The 24,472-nt window shown below is 41.7% G+C and overlaps 1 protein-coding gene and 1 long non-coding RNA gene across 4 annotated transcripts in view; one reads left to right on the forward strand and one right to left on the reverse strand.

The window, feature by feature from the left end:
- LOC112233022 (tyrosine-protein phosphatase non-receptor type 11) overlaps positions 1-24,472 on the forward strand; it is a 57,578-nt gene that overhangs the window by 25,499 nt on the left and 7,607 nt on the right. For 2 of the 3 annotated variants that reach the window (XM_024400372.2, XM_024400374.2), the window contains exons 2-15: positions 964-1,086; positions 11,092-11,286; positions 11,692-11,884; positions 15,931-16,050; positions 16,288-16,401; positions 17,076-17,172; positions 17,262-17,341; positions 18,274-18,429; positions 20,345-20,476; positions 20,957-21,111; positions 22,994-23,061; positions 23,384-23,535; positions 23,859-23,962; positions 24,177-24,305. In XM_024400372.2, the coding sequence (XP_024256140.1) occupies positions 964-1,086; positions 11,092-11,286; positions 11,692-11,884; positions 15,931-16,050; positions 16,288-16,401; positions 17,076-17,172; positions 17,262-17,341; positions 18,274-18,429; positions 20,345-20,476; positions 20,957-21,111; positions 22,994-23,061; positions 23,384-23,535; positions 23,859-23,962; positions 24,177-24,267 (1,780 nt within the window). In that variant the 3' untranslated portion in view covers positions 24,268-24,305. The remainder of the gene's footprint in view (positions 1-963; positions 1,087-11,091; positions 11,287-11,691; positions 11,885-15,930; positions 16,051-16,287; positions 16,402-17,075; positions 17,173-17,261; positions 17,342-18,273; positions 18,430-20,344; positions 20,477-20,956; positions 21,112-22,993; positions 23,062-23,383; positions 23,536-23,858; positions 23,963-24,176; positions 24,306-24,472) is intronic. The other variant, XM_024400373.2, reaches the window with a different exon arrangement.
- On the reverse strand, positions 20,977-24,200 carry LOC112215926. The gene is made up of 3 exons (XR_002948266.2): positions 24,116-24,200; positions 21,992-22,190; positions 20,977-21,105 (listed from the first exon to the last, which is right to left on the reverse strand). It is a non-coding gene; the product is annotated as an uncharacterized LOC112215926 (long non-coding RNA).

The following is a 24,472-nucleotide window of genomic DNA, read 5'->3' on the forward strand; positions in this document are numbered from 1 at the left end:
TGACACTAGCTCTCATGCTAGAAAAGGTTGGAGAGCCCTGAGTTAGAGGTTTTAACCTTGTGAACTAACTGAACCATGAGCTGCAACTCCAAACAACTGACATGCTTTACTGCTTTAGCATACTACCAATGATGAAAAACACACATTATGAAGAGGAAAAAACATTATTCCATGTTGCATTTCTTAGCATAACCACATAAATTGTATTTCTCAGACATCTATAGATCTTTTGCTATGAAGAGGAGTCACAGTCCCCTTTAGTATTGATTTTTTAAATTTATTTATGACAGAACAGTAGGGATATATGTAGGGGGAGATAGTGATAGAAGGACACAGACCAGAGCCATACTTTTCAATTACGCTAGTGTGTATTTCTCTATATTATTTTAGGTTGGTGGACAATGTAACATCCAAATTTGTAATGGTTGATAGTGGACGATAGGGTTTATCAAAATGTGAGCTGGATGGAGTAAATGTTATCTTTTACTCTCTACTTGGTTATATAACACAGGAAGTAAACATTTGCCAGTTATATTAAGCTCTGTAAATATTGGTGTTCTGCTTTCCAAAAGTTTATATCTCACTTTTTATGTGTATCTAACTACTGTCACCAAACTGACCCAGCTAGCACATTTGGTTCTATGGAAGTTGTGGGTTTCCCATTGGTTTTGGGAGCAAAGCCATAAGTTTCCTGACCGGTAAAATGTTAAGTTTAAAAAAAATGTTTTGCCTGTTCTGGGAATGTAAATGTTTAGGTTGCAGGGAGGTTCTAACAGTTTTCCTGGGGGGTTTTATTAACGTTCTGAGAATGGAAATCGTAGGTTATTTGAAGGTAATTACCTAACGTTCTGTATACGCCTGGAAGTCCCTTAGGGATGTATAGAGAAACACTGGTGACTCTGGATTTGGCTTTTGTGATCAAACCTATTCTCTCTCTTTCTCACTCTCTCTGTGTTCTTCAAGGTGGTTCCACCCCAACATCACCGGCATCGAGGCAGAGCAGCTCCTGTTGACGCGGGGGGTCCACGGCAGTTTCCTAGCCCGGCCGAGCAAGAGCAACCCGGGGGATTTTACTCTCTCTGTCAGGTAGCAGCGTCCATGTTACCAGCATGTCACATTTTGGTTCCCAAAATGTTGTGGGAAAGTTATTTGTCCGATAGCAATGCTGTTCTCCTTTGGTTATCTCCTAGCGCTTTAGCCTAGCGCTTTAGCCTAATGCTAGCCCCCTATGCACCACAACATTGTCACTGATGTCAACTTCAGCATTCAGAGAGAACCAAATTCGGGTGTATTGTCTCCTGGGGCCGGCTGAGCAATTTTAATGAAGGCAAGAGTCAAGCCGCATGTCATCTGTGCACAGTTGGCCAAGTTGAAATGGGAAATAATCGCTCCTCAAATATACCTTCTTTGTTGCTCTCCCGAGTTTCTAGGAAATGGAGAACATTTGTTTCCCCCCTCGGTTGAAAAAAAGTATAAAACTGGTGTAAGATAACCTTTCACAAGAATTCACATATGATTTAAATCCCTTTTTGTGACTGTACCCCTTTCTAATTTGAATGAAACCTTACCATACAGAAGGTAACCATAAGTGTTTGCCCAATGTAGAAGTGGTCAGAAGGTGACTTTTGGACCTGAAATCATAACCCTGGCAGACCTGTTGTAAGCTTTCAGATGATATCAAACTCAACCGTTTATCGTTTTCAGTGATTAAGACATGGATGTATTTTGGTAGGGTGGGGTATGCAAAATGGGTCAACTTTGAGCACCTCTATCTCCTGATTCTGGTCCAAAATTTCACTTTCTGACCACTTCTTCCATGGGCAAACATATATGGATAGTGTTGTTTAAATTAAAAGGGATGCTGTCAAAAAGTGATTGAATTCAAATGGATTTACATCACCGTCAGACAAAGGCCCGTATCATATTGGAACTTTCCAGATCTCTGACAGCTCACTCGCTCTTCCCTGTCCCACTGATCCCTTTCACTGCGGACACTCATCCAGACCTCCAGATGGCCTCTCCAATCTGTCCCGAGATGTTATCTCCAGTGCCACATGTCACCTCTCAACGTGACACCACACCACCACGTCCCCACTACTATGTACTTCTTCCACTCAGACAAACGCACATTATAGAGTTGGCTTTGGGAAGTCTGTAATTGTTGTTCAGAAGGGTGCGTAGGGGTATAGGGTGTGTGTGTGAGAGCGAGAGTGTGTTTCTAAGCGTGTGCAGGATGGGAGTGTCCATAATTATGTGGCAGCAACGGCAAATTGACTTCAGAGCCAAGCGCTCATAAAAGGATATTTTCCCTTTCATACACAGACCAAAATCCCACTAATTTTACATGCTTGCATTTTATACCAGCTTTTTTGCATATCTGGAAGGGGTAGGAGGTAAAAGGCGTAGAAAATAAAAGCCACCTAAAGACCTAGTCATGATTACTGCATTTTCACAGACCCTGTAACCAAAATACAGGTATGGGTCTGTGTGAATGGTTCTCTGCTTTTCTGCAGGTACATTCATTAACACTTCCCTAATTTGAACTGCAAACAGCTGCCATGGTTTAACAACAATCCCCACCCCTACCAAATTTGCCAGTTACCCACTGGTATGTATAAAAGGGTACCTGTAAATAAAGGGCTGTTTGAAAGGAGGTCATATAAACTTACCACAGCTTCTGTCTGATATTTGGTATTTCTGAACACTTCTACCATGAGCACGCATGTATGGAAGGTTTCATTCAACTCAAAAGGAGTACAGTCAGAAAGTGATTGAATTCATATAGAACAACCTTTACACCACAACAGCCCTTTGAGGAATATGACGTCTTTTGACCTCCGTGTATGAAATCGTCAAGTCTAACCCTGTCCCATGACATTACATTTCACTGAATTATGAACAGTTATAGTGGAACAGTTGTAGAACAGTTCTGTATTTGGAGAGCTGACTACAAAAGAGAAGTGTGGAGTTCTGGTAAACAGCAGGCCTCTGTGACTTCCTGCAGTGCGAGGAGAGAGAGAGTGGCTCTGCTTTGGCAACGGAAGCTTTTAAGAGGCTCATGAGTTGGAAAAAGCTCCTGGAAAAGGTCCAGCGTCGGCCTTTAGCGCACCGCTCTTTAGCAGAGAGAGAGAGAGAGAGAGAGAGAGAGACGGAGAGAGAGCAGTTAGGCTGGCAGCAGCAGTGAGTGGTGAGTGTGGCAGGCCAGGCAGTAGCTCTTAATAACATTAAGGCCGGGGGTCCATGTTGAGGTCTGACCTGGCTGATGCCTGTGGCTATGTGGTGACTTTGGGCTGCCTAACTGCGTGTGTGTGTTCGTGTGTGTGTGTGGTATAATTGAGAATTGGCAGCCTTATTTTGTGTCTGCACTGTTTTGCTATTGAAAGTAGGCTCTGCACCGACATCAATGGATAAGATTCCATTTTCGAACACATTTATTTGCTTGAGAGATTACACCAAAAATAAATGATATCAAAATATCCTGTTTGATAGTGAAAAACCCCCAAAAAGCCTTACTTATTAAGTTATCATGAACGGATGAAAGTCCTTTTAAACGAACTGATGAGAGCCATGTCCCTTTAAGCACAGTTCTTTGCACTTTTATTTCTTTGACTATTCAGGGATGCCTTACCCTGTGACTAAGCTAACTGCTCTTACTTGTGTAATCGTATCTCACACACTCTCATATCACGCACACTCTCATATCACACACTCACATCACACACTCCCATCACACTCTCACACTCTCATATCACGCACACTCTCATATCACACACTCACATCACCCACTCACACATCACACACACTCTCACACTCTCCTATCTCACACACTCGCACACTCTCATATCACACGCACACTCTCACACACTTGCATATAACACTATCAATCGTGTATATACTCACACACAATCACATATCACAGACACTCTCCTCTCTCACACACTCTCACAGACACACTCAATGAGAGAGTAATTAACAAGTTATTAGTAGAGTGTCTACCTACCCGTGTGTTATTTAACCTCCACGGGATAGGTGGTTGCTAACATGCGTTAATGTGACTAGAATCACGTTGTATACAACAGCTGGGTCATAGACACAACTTTACGGTACATAGACATGTCTTATATGGGCAGAATGCTTAAATTCTTGTTAATCTAACTGCGGTGTCCAATTAATAGTAGCTATTGCAGTGAAAAAGTACCATGCTTTTGTTTGAGGAGAGTGCACAACAAAAACAAAAATGTTTATCACGGCAACTGGTTTGATACATTCACCTCTGTAGGTAAATAATGTACTTACATTCAGTCATTTTGCTCTGATTTGTCATCCTGAGGGTCCCAGAGATAAAAATGTTGCATAGTTTTGTTTGATCAAATCTATTTTTATGTTCAAATGTAGGGACTGGGGTCTACATTTTGACCCCACTGCTGTCTTTGGCTCCACACCCACCCCGCCCGACCATGTAGATGTGTGAAAGTTAGTGAATAAGATAATGATCCATCATGTATGACATTCCTGGGGGTGTGTAAACATTTTTATTACCAAAGCATTTTTGTATGTTCTCTATAGTTACGTACAATGAAAATGTATCAATTGACCAATTCGGCACAATTCTTCACTGGATCAGTCTGAAACTTTGCACACATACTGCTTACATTTCAAAGATGATGGGGGAAAACCTCCAAAAAGAACGCATGTTTTTTTTGTTTGTATTATCCTTTACCAGATCTAATGTGTTATATTCTCCTACATTAATTTTACATTTCCACAAACTTCAAAGTGTTTCCTTTCAAATGGTATTAAGAATATGCATATCCTTGTTTCAGGTCCTGAGCTACAGGCAGTTAGATTTAGGTATGTCATTTTAGGCGAAAATTGAAAAAAAGGTTGTTAAGAGGTTTAAGCAATAAGACCCGAGGGGGTGTGGTATATGGCCAATATACCACGGCTAAAGGCTGTTCTTATGCATGACGCAACACACAGCCCGTAGCCATGGTATATTGGCCATATATCACAAACCCCTGAGATGCCTTATTGCTACATAAACTGGTTACCAACAGAATTGGAGCAGTAAAAATACATGTTTTGTCATACCCGTGGTATACGATCTGATATACCACGGCTGTCAGCCAATCAGCATTCAGGGCTCAACCCACCCAGTTTATAATAGATGTTAGATGAGGGAAATCCAGCTCGTCTCTCTCTCGTTGTAATGGACGTCCTGGGACTCCACTGGGCTGTGTTGTCTCATTCTCCCTTCTTTTCCCTTTGCTTATCTCTCCCTTCTTTCCTGGCCCGGGCTGGATGGCAGGGGGAGGCCAGGAGGGGTAATGGGGGATGGGGAAGGTTAAACATTGATGTTAACTGTTCCAGTAGTGTCCGGAGTCAGAGACCCTTCTAGAGTAATGTGTATTTAAGTAGGCTGGTTTCCATTGACCCAGGTTTATTTGACAAAAGTAATGTCACCAAAAAGATCTTTGTGTTGTGTAATGTAAAAATGGCTGACATAGGAGACATTTTCTAAAGATCGACAAAAATTTTATCTGTTTGACGGGTGGATTTTTATTTTGTCTAACTTTCTTTTATTGCGACAAATGAGGATGGAAACTGTTTTTCAAATAAATGATGAGTGCCGAATCATTTTGAAGGTACACGGGCACGTGATCAGTCACAAGTTTGGACACACCTCATTTCAGGGTTTTTCTTTATTTTTACTATTTTCTACATTGTAGAATAATAGTGAAGACATAAACTATGAAATAACACATGGAATCATGTAGTAATCAAAAAAGTGTTCAACAAATCGAAATATATTTAAGATGCTTTAAAGTAGCCACCCTTTGCCAGTCCATTACTTTGAGTCAATCTGGAAAATTTAAATAACTTTGAAAGTTTCTTCAAGTGTAGTCGGGGGAAAAATCAACCGCTATGATGAAACTGGCTCTCATGAGGACCGCTACAGGAAAGGAAGACCCTGAGTTACCTCTGCTGTAGAGGATAAGTTCATTAGAGTTCAAGTAACAGACATATCTCAACATCAACTGTTCAGAGGAGACTGCGTGAATCAGGCCTTCATGGTTGAATTGCTGCAAAGAAAACACTACTAAGGGACACCAATAATAAGAAGAGACTTGCTTGGTCCAAGAAACATGAGCAATGGACATTAAACCAATGGAAATCTGTCCTTTGCTCTGATGAGTCCAAATTTGAGATTTTTGGTTCCAACCGCCGTGTCTTTTTTTGAGATGCAGAGTAGGTGAACGGATGATGTCCGCATGTGTGATTCCCACCGTGAAGCATGGAGGAGGAGGAGATGTGATGGTGTGGGGGTGCTTTGCTGGTGACACTGTCAGTGATTTATTTAGAATTCAAGGCACAGTTATCCAGCATGGCTACCACAGCATTCTGCAGTGATAAGCCATCTCATCTGGTTTGTGCTTAGTCCCACTATCATTTGTTTTTCAACAGGACAATGACCCAACACACCTCCAGGCTGTGTAAGGTCTATTTGACCAAGAAGGGTGATGGACTGCTCCATCAGATGACCTGGCCTTCACAATCCCCCAACCTCAACCCAATTGAGATGGTTTGGGATGAGTTGGACTGCAAAGTGAAGGAAAAGCAGCCAACAAGTGCTCAGTATATGTGGGTACTCCTTCAAGACTGTTGGAAATGCATTCCAGATTAAGCTGATTGAGGGAATGCCAAGAGTGTGCAAAGCTGTCAAGGCAAAAGGTGGCTACTTTTTTGGTTAGTACATGATTTCATATGTTATTTCACAGATTGTACAATAACAGTGAAGACATCCAATATAGAAAATAGTACAAATAAAGAAAAGCCTTTGAAGGAGTAGGTGTGTCCAAACTTTTGACTGGTACTGCATGTCATCAGGCAACTAAAGCTACTATCAACTATCTCTTTTTTGTATGGAAGTCTATGAGAGAATGTCGAATTATGTGATGCTTATTTGATCGAGTAGAAGTTTAGTAATGTTTAGGCTGTTACAAATGTACTGATAAGTTGATGCAATCAGCATTCTGGCAACTTTGGAGAAAAAAAGACTTAGTTGTGCCTGTTGTTCACATACATATCTGCCCTATCGTTAGCTAGAATGGTCATACCTGAGCATGCCATTTTGAGGACATGTACAGTGCCTTCAGAAAGTATTCATACTCATTGATTTATTAATTTTGTTGTTACAGCCTGAATTCAAAATGGATTAGATTTTTTTTCTCACTCGTCTACACACAATAACCCATAATGACAAAGTGAAGTTTTTGCAAATGTATTGAAAATGAAATACGGAGATGAAGTATTCACACCCCTGAGTCAATACTTTGTAGAAGTGCTTCTGGGTCTTTCTGGGTAAGTCTCTAAGAGCTTTCCACACCTGGGTTGTACAACATTTGCCCATTATTCTTCAAGGTCTTTCAAATTGGTTGACAACCATTTTCAGGTCTTACCATAGATTTTCATGTATATTTAAGTCAAAACTGTAACTCGGCCACTCAGGAACATTCACTGTCTTCTTGGTAGGCAACTCCAGTGTAGTTTTGGCCTTGTGTTTTAGGTTATTTTCCTGCTGAAATGTGAAATCATCACCCAGTGTCTGGTGGAAAGCAGACAGAACCAGGTTTTGCTCTAAGATTTTGCCTGTGCTTAGCTCCAATCCATTTTTTTTATCCTGAAAAAACTCCCCAGTCCTTAACGATTACAAGCATACCCATGACATGATACAGCCACCACTATTATTGAAAATATAGAGAGGTACTCCGTAATGTATTGGATTTTCCCTAAACATAACACTATTCAGGATAAAAAGTTAATTGCTTTGCCACATTTTTTGTAGTATTACTTTAGTGCCTTGTTGCGAACAGGATGCATGTTTAGGAATATATTTTTTTCTGCAAAGTCTTCATTCTTTTCACTCTGTCAATGAGTTTATTATGGTGGAGTAACTACAATGTTGTTGATCCATTCTCATGTCACAGCCATTCAACTCTGTGACTGTTTTAAAGTCACCATTGGCCTCGTGGTGAAATTCCTGAGCGGTTTCCTGCTTCTCCGGCAACTGAGTTAGGAAGGACGCCTGTATCTTTGTAGTGACTGGGTGTATTGATAGACCATCCGAAGTGTAATTAATAACTTCTCCATGCTCAAAGGAATATTCATTGTCTGCTTGTTAAAATTCTTACCCATCTACCATAGGTGCCCTTTGCGAGGCATTGCAAAACTTCCCAGGTCTTTGTTGTTGAATCTTTGTTTGAAATTCACTGCTCTACTGAGGGCCTTTACAGATAATTGAATGTGTGGGCATACAGAGATGAGGTAGTCATTCAAAAATCATGTTAAACACTATTATTGCACACAGAGTGAGTCATTACTTCCATTTTTACAGCGGTTTAGGGTTTATCTTATTGACAAGACATTTAAGATTTTCATTTTTTATTCAGACAATTAAATGGAAACACACTGTAGCAGTCAATTGTCACATCTATTTTCTATGCAAACTTTCTAATTGTCGACAAAAATATCACTGGACAAGTTAATTGAAACATAGCTAGTGATACCAGTTGTTATGGGTTAGACCTTTACAGCTCAGATATTACAACAGTTTGAGTTTTGTTGTGTTACAACCTGAATTATTATATATATGTATGTGTGTGTGTGTGTGTGTGTGTGTGTGTGCCTTTATCCAACTAGGAAAGTCAGTCAAGAACATTCTTATTTTCAATGACGGCCTAGGAACAGTGGGTTAACTGCCTTGTTAAGAACAACAGATTTTTTTTACCTTGTCAGCTCGGGGATTCGATCTTGCAACCTTTCGGTTACTTTTTTAAATTTTTTTATTGAAATGAATATATAGATATCTTAATTGCATAAGTATTCACAGCCCTTAGTAACACCCCTTAGTTTGTGGAAGTACCTTTACTTGATATGTAGGTTTCTCACTTATGGGTGGCACAAATTAGGATATGGGGGAAGGAAATAGGCATGGTATAAGCAAATTAAATACTGTAGTATTACTATAATTAAACTGTAGTGTTTTTGCAGACTGAGAGTGCACAATGAATGGAGCCAAATACAGCGTTTCTACAGCAAAATATCTTATTCATCCATTTTTGTTTTCATTTTTAAGCATTAAATGACCTGGTATAATGGTCCGTTGATCGGTTATACATTTAACAACCGTTATTTTTGCGCTTTTGCCCAAATTCGGCCTTTAATCATTTACACAGTAACAATTTTGTAAATAATACTTTGTATCTGCAAAGTTCTTCCTGTAAATGTTGTTGAATGTTGTTGTTAAAAGTAGTCCTTGTGCATAGAATTGTATGGTTTGTTACTTTGGTTTTTGTTTGGTATATATTTTAAAGTAAAATATCGGAGTTGGTCTCCACCCCCCCCCCACCCAAAAAAACAACAACCCTGTCCAACAGTACTACTTGATATTGCAGTTGTCATAATCAGGTACAGGAGCTAGTATCTAGCAGATTCAAGGATGAAGTATGGCACATTGATAATGTGTGCTATGTCTCCAAGTCTGCAACAGACCAAGCCCATCTGCAGAGTAAAATCTAGTTGGATGTTTTTGGCTCATTGAGATGTCATTAATCGTGTTAAATTCCCTCAAACAGCCTGCCACACACGCACGCGCGCACATTGCAGCCGTCGCTGGCCATTAGTAGCCACAGACAGGGAGGCATACTACTCCACTCAAACATTCATAACACAATTACAGGGAAGGAGGGAGTGCAGGTTTATAGGCAAGATAGAGATGGATGGCGAGAGAAGTGGAGAGAGAGAGAGTGATGGGAAGCAGAGTGACAGGGAGGGAGGGAGGGAGATATGATTAGCTACACTTTTTATGACTGTTACTTGATCATCAATTTGCAGAGCGAAGGCTTGCTAATTACATTCAAACTAGATATCAGATAGCATAATGTGCAGTGTTGTCACTTTTCTAATTGCCTGTGTTAGATCGCTAGCTATGATCTTTATTGTAAAAGTGCGTGGAGTGGGAGTTGTGGTTGGCTGCATGCTCAAAAGCGGTCTTCTTCTGAATGTGTAGGTGTACTTAGACAACAAAGCGTATGTTTTGAAGGTTGGTTTTGCTTGTTGCTGCAGAAAAATGGTGCTCTGATATTTTTACTGCAATGGAAAAATTTGAAGAAGAAGTCTGACTTGTTTCCATACTGATAAGAATGTTTCGGTTTGGAATTCTGTGTGTGTGTGTTTGAATGCATGTGTATGTGTGTGTGACACTGTCTGTTTGTGGCTGTGTATCTTGTAAAGTGGCAGTGACTGTTTTATGACCTTGTCTGAGCTGTGCTCTCTAGTCACCTGCATTTAATGAAAAGCACTTTCTTTCAAATACTCACCTCAAATAAAATCTCTTAAGCCTTTAATATGAAATAAACATGGTATTATAGAGGGATAATATTGTCTGATAAGGTTTTTTTTCTAGAAGGGAACATTTCTGTACAGATTTGTTGAGGAAACGGTTTCCTATTGTTCAGAAATGATTGGGTATTCACTGTACCACTGATCAAATCAACCTGTTGTTTTCATGCAGGTTTTTGTGGTATTCTGTCTTGCTCTGTTCGTATACACGCACACACACACAGAACAGTGGTAATCTAACCTCTATTAGCCAACCCTACAGGATTCTGCGATGGCCACATTTTTACCAAAATCAACAATTGCTCCAAATATTATGCGAAGGCTTGCAAATTTGACCACTCACTGCATAATTACCTCATTGTCAAAGCATTGCAATATTATCGCATAAAACTGACCCATCACCGTAATGCAGAAAGAGGGCTCGCAATTTCAACCAAACATTTACCACATAATATGGTTCAATCAAGCCACAAGTCAACAGACTTTTGTCCTCATCGGCGCATTTTCACGACAAATGTTAGAAATTCAGAGCATATTGCCCCGCAAAAACACAAATTCCCTGCGAAATCCTGGAGGGACTAATTAACCTAACCTCTACATACTGCAGGGTAAATCGGTTACCTAATAAAAAGTGACCTATTTGAACAATGTGCGCTGTGACTAACTCTCTTCCATGTGTGTGTGTGTCAGGCGGAGTGATGAGGTCACCCATATTAAGATCCAGAATTCAGGGGACTACTACGACCTTTATGGAGGGGAGAAGTTTGCCACGCTGGCAGAACTGGTGCAGTACTACACAGAGCAGCACGACCTCCTCAGAGAGAGGAATGGAGACGTCATCGAGCTCAAGTACCCACTCAACTGCAAAGACCCCACCTCCGAGAGGTAAGCACACACACAGAAATGAACAACCACACATTGTGACGTACAATGTATCTATTTCTAAGAACAATGTGTGATCTCTGTCAAGCATGGTTTCTGTGGCTTCTCCATGAAACACCTGCTGAGACCTCTTGTTGGAACCTACACATTCACATATGCAAGCTCTCATACAGACACAGACATGCAGAGGCACACACTATTCAAGTTTCTTTAACACCATCACGTGTGCAAACTCAACTCAGAAACAAACACACTTTTTTTGATTTCTTAAGTTAACAATTCAATATATAAGGCTGGGTTGGGGTGACTTTCATTTCAGTCCTCATTGCTTTTCAATTGTATTAGTATATTCAAACGTAATAGTCATGTCATAAATTGTCTGACTCTACATCTACTAATCTACCCTAGGTGGTACCACGGGCACCTCTCTGGGCGCGACGCTGAGAAGCTGCTTACGGACAAGGGCAAGCCTGGCAGTTTCCTGGTGCGCGAGAGCCAGAGTAAACCAGGTGACTTCGTGCTCTCTGTCCTCACCAACGAGGAGAAGCATGAAAATGTGGACCGCAAGACCAAGGTTACCCACGTCATGATCCGATACCAGGTAACACGTCATGATCCGATATCAGGTAAGACCAGCTAGGGCCTACACTGAGCCAGAGCTATGCATATAGTTTGGCAAGTAATGTTTGCGATGTAGACTTTTAATGGGTGCCATGTTGGCACCAAACATTTTAGGCGGGTCATAACACGGTTATTAACATTGTTTGATGCCAACATTGCAGACTGAACTAGTTCTGGTTTTATCAAAATACGATGAGTGTCATCGCTGCCGGCTTACCTGACAGGTACTCGCTACCCTGCACCTACTGTGAGCCAGATGGCACTGCAATCGCTACTCATTCTTCCTCCTTCAAGGCGCTCCACATGTAACTGGAGTGGGACTTCTCAAGTGTGGTACCCCCCTTGACTGGTGTTTTGTCAATAAGCATACGACACTTCGGAGGACCTCAGCGGCAGAACCAGCGTTCTGGAATTACCCCCTCGATCCCACCACTCAACTCAGCCTCCCTAATGCCTGCTTGGCTCTGCCACCGTTCATTCCTCTTCAGCCAGATCCAACGAGATGCCTCTTCTGCCTGCTTGCTGATATCAGCCACCAGCTTCTTCTGCCACTCCTTCAATGCTTAGCAGCCCCAGGGTTCTCCAGAGTGATTTGCCTGCGAAGGCCCTTCAGCCAACCTGAAGTGGTAGATTCCAGGCTCCATCCATTTTGCTGACTCTCAAGGATGAGGGACTGGTGTTTATTGTGCATTCATTCTCTCCTCCCAGGGCACTGTAAGCTCGACGAGGACCACCTGGTTTGTGCTTCTAGATCAAAGGACTATATCTGGTCTTAGACTTGTGCTGGCTATCTCCTCTGGGAGAGCAGCTGCTTCTTGAGGTCTGCTTGATGTTTGTGGAGTTTTCTTCATTTGGAATGAAACACCCCTCAGCAACTAGCCAGCTTTCTGTCAGAGAGTTTTTCCTCCATGCCACTTTCAGCAGCCTCAGTCTCTCTTCCTGAGCCTCTTGCAGTATTTGTACACCTTGTATGGAATCTCATTAGGCTCTGGCTTTGATCTTCCCCTGGCCTTTTTGAGAAAGTCATTCACCTCCACCAGCTGACTTCTGACATCTCACGTCTGAGGTCACTGTGCACTCCACAAAGGTGCTCCTCCACTGATATTTTGTCCCCCAGGGGTTTTGATAGATACTGGAAGGGGTTCTTTGTAAAGTCTCTCCTCTCCTTCATCAGCCTCCTTCTGGCCCTGCGATGGTACTCAGCTCACCACAAAGTCTGAATGCACTCTCTTAGCTTGTCATGGATGTTCTTCAATGCTAGTTTCTCTTCCTCCCTTGGTTTTTGAAAAGCCTTCATAAGCCTGCCAAGTCGCCTCTTAGTGTTGTCAGTTTTCTTTTGTCTTGATGTTTGCCTTGGATTTCCTCTCCTCCTTTCCAAAGCAGTCAGCCCCTATGATCCAGATGATAGTTGACATTGCTCCGATTTTCTTCCCTACATCTCCTGTAAGTGTTACCTCCAGCACTTGGTTTACATCTCAATCGAACATCTCCGATTCCTTTTTTGCTGATGCAGCAGTCCATTCCACAGTTTGCTTCCTGGTCTCTCCTGTGTTGGTGTTCAATACAGATTGCCTTGTCTCTCCTGTTGGTCGTCTGTCTCCCCTGATGCTTCAGTGATGTTGCATATGGAGATTCTGGGGACTGTGGTTTGGCTCCTACCCCGGAATCTCACCCGTCTCAACAGTGGTCTGTCCTGTAGGTCAATCATCCTACCCCACTCTCGTCTGACCTTGGGGGTCTTATTATATATCTTTCCATAGTGATTGATAGTGGGTATCTCCTTGTAAAGGTCGTGCTTCAGCCTGCCAAGCCTCCACTCCCCATCTCTGGTCTTTCCCAGATATCAGCAGTCTTTCCTAGCTGTCACCATACTTTCATGGTTGTCAACTAGTCTTTCCTAGTTGTCACTGTGTCTCCAGAAGGGAATATAAAAAATTACAATGAGGGTCATCGCTTCTGGCTCACCTGACAGGTACTCACTACCCTGCACCTTCTGTGAGCCAGATGGCACTGCAATTGTTACTCCTATAATATACCATCTTTGCATAACACACCTTGGTAAGCAATTTGTAGAGCACATACTTAGTCTAAACAATTAAGTCTATCAATCTGTCGTGGGCCCAACCAATATTCCATATATCCTAACACAAGCACACCTGATTCAAATTAACAGGGGCTTGATTAGTTGAAAACAGGCCTAGCTAGCAGTAGGCTAACTCTTACAGGCTAGCTTTTATTATAGAAAGGCCTTTGGCTTAGGGTCTAGCAGGTAACCTGGCAGGGCTAGAAGACCAGTAGGGCAGCTAGGAATATAGGGACTAGCAGGTTTGTAGGGCTAGCAAGCTAGCTGGCAGGCTAGTAGGAACTAGCATGCTTGTAGCCCCTATCCTGCCAGCTAGATTGGCCTATCAGGCAGGGCTAGCAGGCTAGTAGGGAAAGCAGGCTTGTAAGGCTAGCAGGATAATAGGGGCTAGTAGGGGTAGCAAACAGCACTAACAGAAGGCAAGAAACACATTTTCATGATTTCACCAATGACATTAAAATCAATCATAGCAGGTTTCTTGGGCTCATTCAGTAGTTTTTACCTGATTAAGCAGAATCCCATAGAAAAAATATTGTTAAAAGTAACATTTCTACTTATAAATTGAAAATGATTTATTTTTATTTTACCTTTTATTTAAATAGGCAAGTCAGTTAAGAACTAATTCTTATTTTCAATGGCGGCCTAGGAACAGTGGGTTAACTGCCTTGTTCAGGGGCAGAACGACAGATTTGTACCTTCCGGTTACTAGTCAAACGCTCTAACCACCAGGCTACCCTGCCGCCCCATGATACTGTTTTCTGCTTCCTGTTGTCATCGTTTTTAAAAATTAAAAGCCTAGTGTCAAAACAGGTTTTAAATGTCCAAACTCATAAACAATATGCTGAAATATGTCATGATATTTGGAACACCAAAACATAAACATTTGTGTCTAAACATACGTGTCACAGATGACTTGTATTTTGCTTAATTAGTACCTTTATAAGTGCACACGCACCTATATTTACCAAGCGGCCTTGTTCTACTGTAATCAATAGCGAGCAAAATGAATCACTCAAATCAATATTGTATTGAGATCAATGGAAGTGGGAAAATAACTGCGGCGACATGTCCCTTTTAAACTCTTCTAAGAGATCAACCTCAAAGATATTGGGTATACTACATACACCAGTCGGTAGATGAAAACCTGTAGTAGCCATTTATCAACTTATATCTCTGTAAGAATTTTTTTCCGGTAGATGGCTAATACGTAATATTATAACGTATTATATTATATAATATTTTCTTGACTGGATAATATCAACGAATCACCACCTCACATCAGTTTCTAAATAGCGACAGAGGTTGGCTTTCATTTGAGTGATAGCTAACCATAAAATCCGTGAATTCATGTCAGGTCAGAGACATTTTATAAGCAGCTGTGTTTTCTGTTCCACTACGGACTGGCACACTATGACAAAAACATATATACTAAACCAAAGATATTGATATGTTTTAGGCAATTGATGTTGTGACATCGTGATGACTATAAACTTTTACACTAACATCACCAATCTAAGATAAACAGGATGTGTATTTCTTTTTAATTATTTTGTGGTAACTTTAGTCTGTGTAATGTAGTAAGATGTTCAGTCAACCATAGACGACATTTGCGTAATATAAAATAATTACATTTGTCAAAATGATTCAATATTTCAATTTAGGATGATAGTTAATAAAGCACACTCATAGATTTTTCAAAAATTGCAACTAGTTCAACTATGGAGAGAGTTTTAAAAAGCTTCTTCTTTAGCCGGGCATTCCATTGTCTTAGGTCAGATAGCACCGCGATTCCGCCTGCACTGATTGAGGGACGAGTGTCACGAAGGAGTGATGCCATCTGATATAAGGCAATACCAGGCACTCTAGACTAGAGCTTCCATATTGACTATGAAGCAGGCTGAATGTTCTCCATCCCTACTAACAGAGTTTCTGTGTGGCCCCAGCAGGATGGGAAGTATGACGTGGGCGGAGGAGAGCGGTTTGACACGCTAGCTGACCTGGTGGATCACTACAAGAAGAACCCCATGGTGGAGAAGAGTGGAATTGTTGTTCACCTCAAACAGGTGAGAAACTGAACCAGTGCGTTTAGACAGTGATGTCTTTGTAAAAGAAATGGAAGCCACGTTGTTTCTAGAACATCTACTCTGAAAATCGATGTGTTAAATATGGAATTATGTGTAAGTCCAAGTATGGTTAAGCTGCAAGTTCTATAACATATACTTGAATGTGAATGGTGGATCATATGATAATCCATGGAATTCATTTATGAATGTATTTATCTTCCCTTTTTCCAACGAAAGCCCTTCAATGCCACCAGAATAAATGCAGCCAACATTGAGAACAGGGTAAAGGAGCTCAACAAAGTGGCGGACAACTCCGAGAAGCCCAAACAAGGGTTCTGGGAAGAGTTTGAGGTACAAGGGGGGTGACGTCAACACCACCACCAGTGTTTTTCAATGATTCTAGATCACATATATCATCTCATATTCCAAAACATGAAAGTCAAGACGAATAGAATGGAAATCCAGTATGTTCATGAGGCATTGTCTGAGGGACAACCCAAGGAACATTATTGTTAACTCTAAGACAGACACCACTGGTTCCTGTCATGGTCTGGTTCATGGCCCTGGTCAAAGGTAGGACACTAGGGAATATGGTGCCATTTAGGACATAGATCCAGGCTAAGGGATTTGTCTCATTGTGACCTCTTGTGGTGAGAGATTTAACTTTCAGCCTCCTGTTTTCGAGCAGAGTTTTGATTTGATTTCATCTTCTCCATAGAGACCCCTACTGTATGTGTGGCCAAACACACAAAAAGCGGTCCTAAAACAAACTGAGCTAGCTTAGTTCAGTTAAGCATAAATATAGTTAAGCATAAATTGGGTTGTCTGTGGCTCACGTCAGGCTCTTCACAAGGGGGAGTCAAACAATAGCTCCCTAAGGCTCTGGTCAAAAGTTGTGCACTTGATAGAAGGAATGCCATTTCAGATGCTGCCTCTGTATGATTTTATTGTATCTCTTATTTCTCTATAACCTTTCACTCCTAATCTCTTTTTGTTCTTCTCTTCTTTATCCTGTCTCCTTCCAGGTGCTACAGCAGCAGGAGTGTAAGCTCCTCTACCCCAGGAAAGAAGGACAGACCGCAGAGAACAAGAGTAAAAACAGATACAAGAACATCCTCCCTTGTGAGTGAAATACCGACCTGTACATCCTGTCTACAAAACTGTGCGTGTGCGAGACTAAAGGCCCTCGTCCCTGTGTATCTATGTTCCAGTCGACACTACGCGGGTGGAGATCAGGGAAGCAGATGCAGATGTGCCCGGCTCAGACTACATCAATGCCAACTACATCAGAGTGAGTTCTGGAGATGACTGATAGAATCAAGAATTTAGCGATGCACTTTATAGATGGGTTATCTGACGAGGTCACAAAAACGATGCGCGCTCTTCAATGGGGCAGAAGTCCATGTGTTGTGATTCTGGATGGTCAGATGGCTAGCAACGGTGACAAGAAGCTGCCATGTGGGGAATCATAGGTGGCTCGTTTTATCTTGTTCTTGGTACCATGTCTTGTTTTGAGGTGTTTTGATTGATGTCACGTCAATGCTAATTTAGCTAAAATTCGCTAGCTAGCTAACCAACAACTGTATTGATGTATTTGAGAGACAACCAGGGCTATTTATGTTTTCAATAAACATTCGTGACGAAATATAGTTTATATGTTGTCGACAATGTAAGCCAACCCTGTCTGTTTTTCCCCATGCATCGGTTTTGTTGCTAAGCAACCTATGTGTCTATTGCTGAGTGGAATAATTTACATTGCATTTAGGGGCGAATCCTAACTTCCACTTCATCAATGCACGACTAAGTGAAAATGTGGCTTGAATTTAATTCGCCCCTTACAATTAAATATCAAAGCACCATAATAAACAGCTGTTAGAAATGCAGAATGAGATGCCTATCATGTTCATCGATAACCATATTCTGATGTGAAACACGGAACTTGAAACCGATTTGCGCACTGGAAACTCTGGCGGTTTCTCACAATGTCTCTAGTAACGGATCCATACATATTGTCACAGACGGGCCCTAAAGATTTGTCCGGGTCCTCTACTGTAGCCTATGTGCTGTCGCAGCCAACTCTTCCATGTTTGGCATGAAAATGAATTAATGCAGTGAGGAGTTGGCTAAAGCACCAACAGACTGAACCACCACTAGGCTATCAACGTTTTATGTTCCTCACCAATGAAGACATGGAATGAATGAAATATGTTTCTCTCCCCCCAGAGTATGCATGAAGAGGGCTGTCACGTGGAGGAGGGCAAGGTGTTCATCGCCACCCAGGGCTGCCTTCAGAACACTGTGGTGGACTTCTGGAAGATGGTCTACCAGGAGAACACGCACGTCATTGTCATGACCACCAAGGAGATGGAGAGAGGACGGGTGAGGTCATAGAAATAGAATTATGAACGGGCGATATCGGTCTCATCTATGGAGTCACATATATCCCCCCGTGGTGTGGATCCCAGTTTGCTCTTTTCAACCCAAAAATAATATGTTCAGAGTACGAAATATAATTATTAGATCAGGCATTCATATTCAAGTCTATATAATGTAATGCTACACTGAACAAAAACGCAACATGCAACAATTTTACTGAGTTACAGTTCATATAAGGAAATCAGTCAATTGAAATAAATTAATTCAAATGACTTGGAATACAGATATGCATCTGTTGGTCACAGATACCTTAAAACGTTAGGGGTGTGGATCAGAAAACCAGTCAGTATCTGATGTGACCACCATTTGCCTCATGCAGCGTGATCTCCTTCACGTAGAGTTGATCAGGCTGTTGATTGTGGCCTGTGGAATGTTGTCCCACTTCTCCTCAATGGCTATGTGAAGTTGCTGGACATGAATGGCACAACAATGGGCCTTAGGATCTTGTCACAGTATCCCTGTGCACTGAAATTGCCATCGATAAAATGCAATTGTGTTCGTTGTCTGTAGTTTATGACTGTCCATACCATAACCCCACCACCACCATGGGGCACTCAAAATGTTGACATCAGCAAACTGCTCACCCATACAACACTGTACATGCTTTCTACCATCTGCCCGGTAAGCTGAAACCGGGATTCATCTATGAAGAGCACTATTCCAGCATGCCATTGGCCATTGAAAGTGAGAATTTGCCCACTGAAGTCGGTTACAACACCAAACTGCTGTCAGGTCAAGATCCTGATGAGGATGACAAATTCTTCATGTGTGCAAATCCACAGTTTTATCAACTTTCCAGGTGGCTGGTCTCAGACGATCCCGCAGGTGAATAAGCCCGGATGTGGAGGTCCTGGGCTGGCGTGGTTACACGTGATCTGCGGTTGTGAGGCCGGTTGGATGTACTGCCAAATACTCTAAAATTATGTGGGAGGCAGCTTAAATGTTTATATTTTACATGCAATAATTTAAATTATTTTACTGAGTTACAGTACATATAAGGAAATCAGTCATTTGAAATAAATAAATTAAGCCCTAATCTATGGATTTCACATGACTGGGCAGGCCCACCCACTTGGGAGCCAGGCCCAGCCAATCTAAATGAAATTTTCCCCAGAAAATGGCTTTATTACAGACAGAAATACAGAAAAGTTTAATCCGTTTTTGGGTGACTGGTCTCAGACAATCCTACAGGTGAAGATGCCGGATGTTGAGGTCCTGGGCTGGCGTGGTTACACGTGGTCTGCGATTGTGAGGCCGGTTGGACGTACTGCCAAATTCTCCAAAATGACTTTGGAGGCGGCTTATGGCAAAGAAATTAACATGAAATTCTCTGGCAACAGCTCTGGGGGACATTCCTACAGTCACCATGCCAATTGCACGCTCCCTCAAAACTTGAGACATCTGTGGCATTGTGTTGTGTGACAAAACTGCCCCTTTTAGTGGCCTTTTATTGTCCCCAGCACAAGGTGCATCTGTATAATGATCATGTTGTTTAATCAGCTTCTTGATATACCATAACTGTCAGGTGGATGGATTATCTTGGCGAAGGAAAAATGCTCACTAGCAGGGATGTAAACAAATGTGTGCACAAAATGTGAGATGAATAAGCTTTTTTGTGTGCTTGAAAAATGTATGGGATCTTTTATTTCAGTTCATGAAACATGGGTCCAACACTTTACGTTTATATTTTTGTTCAGTATGTATATTTTTTATTCTAGGAGTGGAGGTGAGCGACGGGGGGTTTGGGGATGGGTCAGGATTACCAGGATAGTATGACAGCTAAGGTGATTGTTTAAGCTGCTTGAGAAGAAAAGTTGGGCCTTCTAGATTGTCTAATGGTCCACTTTGCCCTCGTCAGAACAAGTGTGTGCGCTACTGGCCTGACCTCAACGCCACTAAGGAGTTTGGGAAAGTGTGTGTGAAGAACGTGGAGGAGCGTCCGGCTCAGGACTACATCCTGAGGGAACTGGAGGTGACGCGTTTGGACCGGGTAAGACAGCCCCTTGTCGTGACCACAAAAATCAAAGGAGGATCTTTATAAAAGTGGTCTGTTTTAGTATGGCACATTCTTTCACAATAAGCCCACTTCTGCTGGGGGCTTGATTTAGGCATAACGTTCTGGTTGTATGAAATGTAATTCCTAATGAACCTGTATCACATGGGCCATTTCTGATTGACTTGTTAAAATTGGAGTTTTGCATTATTTTGCAGCGCACTTTACCTGATATTTACGTAGACATTTTAAGGTAGTATGTGGAATTTATTTTTCCGTAACAATAACATAGCTAAATAATCATTTTTTAATGAATTGAAGTTATTACCATAAAGCACCTGTTTTTATCATAGATTAAATACCAGGTAAAACACAAATACCAGGTAAAACACAAATACCAGGTAAAACACAAATACCAGGTAAAACACATGCTGGAATAGGCCTGTAAACTGTAGCGCTAACTCTCCCGATCTGCAGAGGGAGCCGATGAGGTATATCTGGCACTACCAGTACCTGAGCTGGCCTGACCACGGTGTTCCCAACGAGCCTGGGGGCGTGCTCAGCTTCCTGGAGCAGGTCAACCGCACGCAGAGCACCATTCGAGACACCGGGCCCATTGTGGTCCACTGCAGGTAAAACACACAGGGTGCACACATTGTGACAGACAGCATGTATCAGACACAACACCTCTCCAAGCCCTACTGACATAACATCAGTCATAACAAACGCCTAAATGCCTGCACCACGTTGACCAGGCCTGTTTGAGTTGACCATTCTTATTTGTTATGTTTGGCAGAACATGAAGCTAGAATTATAGATCTAGTAGTCTAGGACAGTCTACAAATGTCCACGTGCGTCACCATACCCTAGCTGAAGACCAAAAATGTAAAAGTATGCTACATAAAAAGTACACTAAAATCATTCCAATCCTGTTGAAAATGCAACATCTGTTTTAGCATATTGTTTGAGTGGCTGGCTTTAGGACCATGTGGAGCATCGCTCAGAGAGGAGATGCCAACCTTCGGCCTTGTAAGCCTGAGTGCTGTTTTACGCACCGGTTACTTTCACATTGATGTCGGCATAGGCGGCACGTGCAATAGGCTAGGGGAAGATAAGCTTCCCTTAAAATAAATTGAATTACATTTGCAAAAAAAAATGGCTATATAATGACTCGTGCCTATACAGAAATAAATGAAATCATTCAAAATACTACACCAGAGAGTGTGATTTGGCCACAGAGGATCTTCAGCTTCTTTTAAAAATGAGCTGTGGATTGTTTTAAAGCACGCTCGTGGCGAATAGCCTACCAAATAGCCTCATTTGTTTTAGTTGCAGCAGTCACTGAAAAGCAGTTAAATAGGCTTAGGCCTAGAGCACAGGAAGCATAGAAATAGTGCACATAGAACATATCTGCCTCTTCTTAGACTTGCTTTCGATGACATTGACCATCTATAACTAACAGATCTATAACTAACAGTTTTACGCATTGCACCGGTACTGCTATTACTGTACCTCAATTCCACTTCGCAAAGCTTGCATTTTCTTCTCATTTGGCTGCTGTCACTTGCCTTTCTCTGCCACTTTTTTTCAGCTGTTAACGTCGATGCTGTAGTGGTGGAGAGTCGACTCCAAAATAATGTATTCGACTCCGTGTCGACTCCCATTTCTGAGTGTCAAGATTCAGTTCCACGAGGAATCGACTCCTAAGATTCTGTATTTTTGGAAAGGAGGAGATGGATTAGTTGCCGTACTTCTGAGAACATGAACGCTAGCATCTTTCATAGCGAGATAGTGAGGGACAGAGAGAGAGGGTAGGGGCACAGTATAGGCAGGTTGGCCACCAGGCAGACAAGAGTCAGAACTGTGCACGGGGCACATCTATCATCAATACAAAAAAGCTGTACCACCAAATGGAATATTGTATCTCGCAATTTCTTGGCTTGCAATGTCTCGCAACTTCAGTAAAGCAGGGCCAATCATCAATTAATAGACTAGGATATTAAGATTTGCGAGATGCAACACTTTACTCTCACACAGTCACACCCACTGTCTGCCCATGTGTAGGGCACCAAAACAGTGGATGTTTACTTTCTGATGTTTACTTTCTGCATCTGCTTCTTGTGGTTTTAGCTTTAAATTACACAACTTTCCCCAGGCCTTCATAGCCTATTGTCTAGTTAGGCTATAACACAGAAAATAATATGTTTTGTGTTGACTGCACTGTGATTTAAAATTTGTGGGCAAAAAAAACATTGTTTTTTTGGATATTGAGTTGTCTTAATGTTAAGGATCCCAATTTTGTTGAAACATTTTAACGTTTAAGTTATATATTTTATTTTTACAAGCACAAGCTGAACTGTCTTTCATGTAGATTTGTTCATATTTACAAGTGTAACTTATTATTAGCGTAGGAGTCCTCAGGAGCACATGCCCAAAATTCTACTTGGAACTTTAGCAGAATAGCAGTATGTCCGTTATGAAAATGACACCTTATTGTCTCCTTTGTGTCTCCAGTGCAGGAATCGGGAGAACAGGCACCATCATTGTCATTGACATTCTCATTGACATCATCAACAGACAAGGTAAGAGAATGTTGAACTTTCAAACATGATGGTTCTGACATCAGTCCTATCCAAACATAACGGTTCTGACATCAGTCCCATCCAAACGTTACCGACCAATAAAATCAGTCCTTTCCAAACATTACCGCACCGACATCAGTCCTATCCAAACGTTTCAGCTCTGAATACAGTCGTATCCTAATGTTATAACTTAGATATCAGTCCTATCCAAACGTTACGGCTCTGAGATCCAGTCTTGGGAGGGATCTGCATGTATTGGGTATTAGTGTAACCGTGCTAAATATGCTGCCTTTTGACCTTTTTGTGCTTGTGTGTGTTTCAGGATTAGACTGTGACATCGACATCCCTAAGACCATCCAGAGGGTTCGTCAGCAGCGGTCAGGCATGGTGCAGACAGAGGCCCAGTATAAGTTCATCTACATGGCTGTCCAGCAGTACATTGACACGGCACAGAAGAGACTGGAGGAGGAGCAGGTAGTAGTTAGACTATAATATTGCCACTACAGTAGTAGTTTAATTTGAAAGGTACCAGTAACTACCACACACACCAACAGTATTATCGCAGTACATGTTTTCAAAAGTGACTGCCTTACAGTTGGAGCCCCAAGCATTTCATGATAGCTTCATTCAAAGGAACAATCAAGATAAGCCCGAGATACAGGTATTACATTTCATGGTGTCAACCAGCTAAGCAAGTTGGCCAGGTGCGTGCTATGTTATCTTGCCTCAATGTTTCAATGATAATCTTATTTTTCAAGCTAAAAGAATATGGTTTGTTGTGGCTGCTTTCATTGCAGAGGAATAAGACAAAGGAGAGGGAGTACTCCAATATCAAATACCCCCAGATGACCAACGCTCGGTCAAAACCCAACATGACCTGTGTGTCACGCTCCTCCTCTGTGTGAGTAGCCCTGCAAATACACACTGCTCATATAGTACACAGGCAAATAGTGTTTTATTCTCTCTAAATACACACTACCGCTGTCATTTATATCATTCCATCCAAATTCAATGAACATTGTCTGAATGAACAGGAATCGGATTTTCATCTCACCATGTTTTGTCTGTTTGTGCCTGCCTGCGTGTGTGCGCGTGTCCATTTTTGTGTGATGCAGGGTGACGAACGACGACCCGTCCGCTGTGTATGAGAACCTGAACATCAAGAACCCAAGTACCTCTGGGAACAGCAGTAACACCAGGAAGTAAAAGTTCAGCCACAGACCTCTGCCTCTCTCAACCTCTCTGTGAGTGTTAAATTACAGTGGCTTGTTTAGTTATACATTAAAAGGATCATACCTGCTTATAACAAGTTACGAAGCATCATACCGGCATACCTAAGTAAAGTGTTATTGTTATTTTCATAGCTAAATCATTGTTAACCTTTTGTTGAGGAACTGCTCCATATAATTGC

The sequence above is a fragment of the Oncorhynchus tshawytscha genome, linkage group LG16, assembly GCF_018296145.1.
Source record: "Oncorhynchus tshawytscha isolate Ot180627B linkage group LG16, Otsh_v2.0, whole genome shotgun sequence".
Classification (NCBI taxonomy): Eukaryota; Metazoa; Chordata; class Actinopteri; order Salmoniformes; family Salmonidae; genus Oncorhynchus; species Oncorhynchus tshawytscha.